This window comes from Oenanthe melanoleuca, chromosome 12 (genome assembly GCF_029582105.1).
Source record: "Oenanthe melanoleuca isolate GR-GAL-2019-014 chromosome 12, OMel1.0, whole genome shotgun sequence".
NCBI lineage: Eukaryota > Metazoa > Chordata > Aves > Passeriformes > Muscicapidae > Oenanthe > Oenanthe melanoleuca.
The window spans coordinates 6,401,922-6,408,811 of record NC_079346.1 but is presented as its reverse complement, the minus strand read 5'-3'; the positions used below and the strand labels follow the sequence as shown (position 1 = coordinate 6,408,811).

Sequence of the window (6,890 nt, the reverse complement as noted above, 5' to 3'; positions counted from 1 at the left end):
TAAGCTGTAATCCCTTCATTGCAAGACTCTGTCCTGTCTGAACAGGATTCACTAACATTTTGGCCACTTTACTATTATGCAACTGATTGTTTTCACCTCTGATTCCAATTGAAAGTCTTAAAAGAGCAAGCATAAAATAGCCATTGAGTTCTGTGTTCACAGGTCATGAGCCTGCTTTGCTGTTCAATATGGAACACTGGATACACAGGCAAGGAAAGGAACAAAGTCTTTTACAAGAGATGACCAACAGTATCATACATTTAATAAATGGACTGGGTTCCATACACCAGAACAGAACAGTGTGTACATAATGAAGTGGAAAGTAAAAACACTACCTTTTCTTGCTAGTTATTTTTTTCCCTACAGTATACCAAGTTATGCAATATATTTATAGGTTACTTCCAAAATGTTTTAAACATCTAAATTTTGCATTCCCTTGCATTAAAAAATTACATATTAATTACTCGGGAAAGTTTCTGAATTCTGTTTAGCAGCAAATCTCCTTTCTTGATGGTTTCTTGGTACTGCCAATTCTTGCTATCAGGCCTAGGAATCATGGGGGGAAAAAAAAGGGGTTAGAACTAAGAATATGATTTATACCAAAGCATTAAACATTTCTGTAGTAAATGTCATCGAAGTATTGAGAATTCAAGAACAACCTCTAGGGATTGTTACATACCTGTTAGTTTCTACAATCTCGTTTACTTTGTCTATTTTGCAGTGCAATCGCCCAGCTGCAATAAATCTTGAAAGTTCCCTAAATGAAGAAAAAAAGTTGGTTAAATCCTGTTTCACCAGGGACTTGTAGACTTAAGAGCACTGAAACTGCTGTTAAACCACACTGTATTTCTGAAGCAACAGCCTATGGATCTTCATAAGGTATCTTATACATCCTCATCTTATCTTATTAAGGCTTGGACATGGCACTCAAAAATAATAATTTTAATGACCTGAATACAAAACCTCTTAGCTCCTTCTTCTCAGGCCAAAGTGTTGTACTTGAGTTAGTGAAATTTATCACTGAGCTTTGTATCAAATACTCTTCAAATCCAAAGGCAGCAGTAATGCAGTGTGGCTATTTGGAATTTATCCTGAGGTAAATATCTTCGTGCCAGTCAATTAATTAGGAAAGTATATCAACAATATTAAATTTTTTTAAAACGCTTTTAAAAATTTTATTATTTTGTTTAATCAGTGGTGGTCTACAGCACTGATGGTAGAAGAAAATATTCCTGTGCTCAACAGTAAGGTAAGTTACAACTCATAATAAATTATTGGCAAGCATAAGAATTAGTATGACTTTAAAAAATTACTTCTGAATGAAATAGTATTTGGTTTCTCTTGAAACACTTCTTAATTTCTGAATATTTCAAGCAGTTTTGTATTTCTGTAAGTTTTCTATGTTAGAAAATCTGAAACAAAAATAACTCTTGTGAAGCATTTGAAATAATGTGCTTCATGTACATGAGTAAAAGTCAGTTTCTTACTTCACTCACCACTTAATTCTTATCATGATCTAAGTATGTTGGTTTTATTCTAGAAAAGAATTTCAAATTGGGACTGCAGGGTATGGTTGAATTAAGCAAAAAACATCAGATCCTGTCCACATAACAGAAACGAAGCAAAATGAGAGAGGGCAAAGTACAAAAAATGTGCAGATCCCCAGTTGGAACAGCTCAGTTTTTGCTATCTAAAATCTAAAGTTTCATAGCATATGGAGGTCAACAAATACAGCAATACAAAGAACAAAGTAATTAATAAACACTTCTCACACTCTTCCATAGAAATGTAACTTGGCATATTTAGAATACAAGTGAACAAGGATTTTTATTCATAATGAGATCATCACTAATATTTAAAAGGCATAAAGGGAGACCTCTATGAACTGAAAAAGCCAAAGAACTTACTGGTCTATGAATTCTACACTGACTCCAAAGGCTTCTGCCATGTACCCTAACGTCAAGGAGCGGTAGGACTCCAGGAGCTGGCTGTAGGCGTGGATTCGCATTTCCCGGACGTAGTATCGGTAGTGAGGGGCAAACAGCCAGTCTTTCTTCATCTCTTGCTCTACAATAGCTGAAAAGAAAAAAATAAGAAGCAAAATAAAAAAAAAAAAGAAGTTAGTAATTGCTAAGAAATGTCAAATATCAGTTATGTAAATAAAACACAGGAGCAGACACAGTTAATAAGTAATAGGTGTGACCATAACTACATTGTGTTCTTGCACTCCTCAAGATATGAAAGGGATTCTGCACTAAAGAAAAGTAAATTCATGTAATCTGTATCAGTTCTGGAACCAGGAGCAGTAAGAACATGCAAACAATATTGTGGCAAAGCTGAGGGGAGCCTGTAATTAACACAGCACCTTTCTTTCAGGGGGGAGAGGGACCACCTCACTGAAGGCAAGCCTGGAGCTGGGTAACAAGCACAACTCGGTATGTAACTTCTTGAAGAAACACTGTTACTCATATCTGTATAAGGACATTGCACAAATTTTCTGCTACCAACTCTTAAATTAGCTTCAAGGATTTCCAGGCACTGAAGTTGATTTTTTTTCCCTGACAAGTTCTTTGCTTGGGATGAGGCTGGCAATAGGAAGATGCTCCCCTTTAACTCAGTCCCATCAGGCCTAGTCTTCCATGAAATCAAGGGTTTTCCTTGCTTTTTCTAAATATCTTACATTCTTGTATTCTAAATCTCACAGAAGAAAAACAAGCAGTCTGAGAACTGGCAAGAATGAGGGTTTTCTGAAAAGCTTTTCTTTGGTGTCACCCTTTTACACAGAAAGCTTTCAAATCTTTCCTGATCTGACTCCTCAGGTAAGATGGTGTTTCATAGCCATTTTCAAAGTGCTTTTTCACCTAATCAGATGTGACCTTTCACAAGGCTCATTGGATGAGAAATTTGTTTTTCTTTGTTTGGAAAATCAAAGCAGATAATTTTAAGTCACTGTTAAAAAATCCCAATAGTTTGTTTTTTCTGCACATAGCTCTAGTTATAGACTGTAGCTACTCCACAAAAGTCGTGTATGATCTGAAACAAATAACTGGAACACCTGGAACACAGTTGTGGGACACAACCCAGCCTTACCTAGGGACTGGAAAAAGGCTGCATAACGACATTCGTACAGAGAGAAGAGATACTGCCGTACAGCTGGCAAGCTGTGCAAGGCTTCCAGGATCTCTGCTCCTTTAATCACCTGAAAGCAAACACACATCTTTAACCTCCATCCCTTTCAGCCTCCAGATGAACATAAGGAAAGGCTCTGACAGTTTGCACCAGTGTTTCCACATGCTCTCCTTACCTTCTCCCTCAGGTCAGGCCTGTCCAGGGCAATCATGCTGACATAGACAGTGTATGTTACAAAGGTTTTGTAATCCATCAGTTCATAGGATGTAAACGTGGAAACTGTATCAAGGAAGAGCTCTGCTGCTTGTTTAAAGTCTCGAATGGCTACACAGTAAAGGCCCTGGTACACCTTGAGACGGTTTCTTCTGTCCCAGTCTCCTCCTTCTTCTATTAGACTTAAAATAGAACAAAGAATATTTACTTATGCAAATGTGTAATGTAATAAGTTATATGAAACAAGTACAAATCAACTGATACCATGAGATTAGAGAAAGAATAACTTGGTTTATGTTACAGCTTGTTCAAAGCCTTGTTACACTACTTGGTGTAGGGAAGTGGCTTCCTTGGGACAGCCTTTTACACAGTGCAAATTTGAGCTGAAAGGAAAAGTTTACAGCCTCTTCAGCTGTGACAACAGTCTCTGTGGATGTGCAGATAAATATTACTATCAGCCTAGACTGCAGCAACAGATTTCCACCGCCTTCGCTGCTAAAATCAGAGCTGTCTAACCAGCAACATAGAAAAAAGATACCAGTTGCCACTTTTTAAGGATCAGCACAAAACTGGTGTGGCTGTAAGAAGGGCAGGAATGAGACCAAACTGCTGAGAAGGCAACACAAAATATCCCTGCCCAAAGAACAAGGGAAGAAGGACCCTCCTCTGCCTTGGTGTCTCATGGCAGCAGCAGAGACTGAACCACAGCTTTCTGCAGGAACTGCTGAGGTTCAAAACGTTGGGAGCATAGAAACACTGACGCAATGGGAACACGGGAATGACAGTGGCACCAAAACACCATGCTGCTCTTGCTTCTAGAGGAAAAGCTCCCTCTTTACAGAGTCACCTGGCTGCCACTGGGAGCAGCTGGACTTAGCTGGCAGAGGCACAGTCCAGTCACACCCAAAATGGGAGTGGGAGCTGGGCTACAAATACAAATTGAGCAAGCTGCTAGAAAACACCCACCACAAAATCTTAACCTTTCTCTGCCCCCACCATAAAAAAATCCAGAAGCAGGAAGTGCTCTAAGACAAAGCACCACCCATCCATCACTCTGATTCTCATTCACAACCAGTCCCAGTCATTTCTGGACAGAAAGGCATTTATATTCTATTTTTTTTGCTCCAGCTTGTTTCAAAAGTGCTTTAGTGCACTCAGACAAGCCAAGCAGTACCTTTTTGCCTTTTCAATGTTCCGTGTGATGAGGTCATTGTCCATATAAAACAAGCCAATCCTCAGCAGATAGAACACGATATCCAGGCGATGCCCCAGGGCCACGGTTTTGTCGTAAGTCTTGCGGAACGCAGTCAGAGCTCCCTCCTGGCAAAACAGTATTTGCTACTGTAAGAATGTTAAAAGCATCCAGATCATTCACAAAATACCTGTTGTAAGAACATGTGTTGTTTCCCACTGGTAATTGTGACTTTCACATTATGCATTCTGAATAATCCTAACTTATCCAAGTTTAAATCAAGTTAGAAAAGCTGTTCCTCATGTATCTTTTAAAGCTAAAGACTATAGAAATTTACTTTGTAACTTGAAATTCAGCTGCATGATCTAAATAGCTAGGATAAGTCTAAAGGTGCAAGGAAAGCAAGTATCTGCAAACTTTTCCCCTTGCCAAGAAAAAAGTTGCTTTCTTTCAAGGACTGTTTTTTTCTAAACAATTTATATTTCAGTAAGACTCTCCCCTCTCTGCCAGCCATGGTGAGCTGTGCCAGAGATAAAATGCTCTGCAAGTTCCCCAGTGCTTACTGGGACCTGCCCAGGTAAGAGGGTTCCCAGGTAGTGTTTTCTCTGAGTCCATAAAGCCTGTGTGTCACCAACCTTGTCCCCAATCCTGCACAGGTACTCAGCCTTGGCCATCATCGCATCCCGGATTTCGCTCTCCCCCAAGATCTTTTCTGCATCCTCTAATTCGTTGTCGAGACGTTTCAGTTCCTCCTCATTGGCTTTCTTCATTTTGTTCAGCAGATCTGTGTCCATCTGCCACTCAAGAGACTTGCACAGGGCTTCATAGTATGGAGCCATGTCTGAAAGAAAAGCAGGAAGGGTTCTGCTGCTCATTGCTGCAACAAGAGTGTGTTTGTTCCTAAAAAGACAAGGTGACTGTCAACACCAGAGATGTCCCTTCTGTGACCAGGTACCTGCTGAATCCAGACACAGCACAGCCACTGTTTCTGCAGGCCTTGCCCCTCATGCTTCCTTTCACTGATCCTTCTTCATCACTGCTCTTTGCACTGCTCCCATTTGCACTTTCCCTACCTTGCACTGAGGTAGCCTCACCTCAAGTTCTGGGGGCAGTTTTGGCCACCACAATACCAGAAGGATATTAAACTGTTAGGGGGCATCCAAAGGAGGGACATGAAGATGATGAAGGGTCTGTAGGGGATGTACAAGGAGTAGCTGAGGTCACTTGGTGTGTTCAGCCTAGAGAAGAGGAGACTGAGGGGAGACCTAAAAGCTCCCTCGTGAGACAAAGTGGAGGGTCAGGCGCTGATCTCTGCTCTCTAAAAGCCAGGAACCGAATAAACAGCATGGGGCTGTGTCAGGAGAGGTTTTGGTTGGATATCAGGACAAGGTTCTTCTTCCAGAGGCTCCTCAGGGAAGAGCTCATGGAACACTGGAACAATGCTCCCAGGCACAGTGGTATTGCTGGGAGTGCCCTGTGCAGGACCAAGAGTCGGACATTGACGATCCTTGCGGGTCCCTTCCAGCTCAGGATGTTCTGTGACTCTCTTTATCCCACTGTGATTACAGCAGCCCGCAGTGCCCAGCTCACAGCTCTTACAGCCCAGCACGATGTAAGAGTGTTCGGAGCTGGGGACAGGGCACGGCACGGGTAGGTGCGAGCCTCGCCCTGCCCCGCTGCTCTCGGGCTGTCCGTGCTCTGAGGGAGTCAGGCCCGGGGGCAGAGCGATACCGGACTGCGGGGGACGTGTACACAGCCCTGCCCGGGGATCGATGACCACGGACAGACACATGGCCGACAGACAGACCCCCCACACACACTCACAGCCTGCCCCAGGCCCCACTCACTGTGCAGCCGCACCGCCGCCATCAGCTCATCACGAGCGGCGGGGTCGGGAGCGCGGGGCCGCAGGCTGAGCAGGAAGCGGAGCTGGGCGATGCGGAGGTCGGGGTTCTTGGGCAGCCCCTCCTCCTCCAGGTTCTCCAGCGGCATGGCGGCGGCGGGACGGGGCCGCGGGCCGGGCTCGGCGGGACGGGACGGGCGGCTCGGGCAGGGAGGGCGGCGCGGCGCAGTGACTCAGCCGCGACGGCCGGAAGCGGCCGAGCGCTTCCGCCGCGCGGCGCCCCCTGGCGGCGCGGAGGTCCCCGGCGGGCGGCGCGGCGCGGGGCGGCCCCTGGCGGCGGCGGGGCCTGGGCACGGGCGCAAACACAGAAACAGCAAAAAATCACAGTCATAGCCACAATCATAGCCACAGCCTGCACAGGGAAAGTGGCTGCCCCATCCCTGGAAGCGTCCAGGTTGGAAGGGGCTCCTGGTCTAGTGACAGTGTTCCTTTCCGTGGCAGGGAGTTGGAACT

The 6,890-nt window shown here is 44.3% G+C and overlaps 1 protein-coding gene across 1 annotated transcript; it reads right to left on the bottom strand.

Annotated features, from left to right (window-relative positions):
* Positions 1 to 240: 240 nt before the first annotated feature.
* On the bottom strand, positions 241 to 6,662 carry PSMD6 (proteasome 26S subunit, non-ATPase 6). Its single transcript, XM_056501148.1, has 8 exons — positions 6,382 to 6,662; positions 5,170 to 5,375; positions 4,517 to 4,662; positions 3,305 to 3,524; positions 3,091 to 3,199; positions 1,908 to 2,076; positions 680 to 757; positions 241 to 546 (listed from the first exon to the last, which is right to left on the bottom strand). Exons 1-8 carry the CDS (start codon positions 6,524 to 6,526, stop codon positions 450 to 452), a joined length of 1,170 nt encoding a protein of 389 aa, XP_056357123.1. The 5' UTR covers positions 6,527 to 6,662; the 3' UTR covers positions 241 to 449.
* Positions 6,663 to 6,890: the final 228 nt, after the last annotated feature.

Coding starts and splice junctions, on each gene's coding strand:
- PSMD6 (XM_056501148.1), bottom strand. CDS start 6,526: ATGCCGCTGGAGAACCTGGAGGAGGAGGGGCTGCCCAAGAACCCCGAC. Junction 5,376..6,381: donor GGCGGCGGTGCGGCTGCACA/GTGAGTGGGGCC, acceptor CTTTTCTTTCAG/ACATGGCTCCATACTATGAA. Junction 758..1,907: donor AGTGTAGAATTCATAGACCA/GTAAGTTCTTTG, acceptor TTCTTCATTTAG/GGAACTTTCAAGATTTATTG.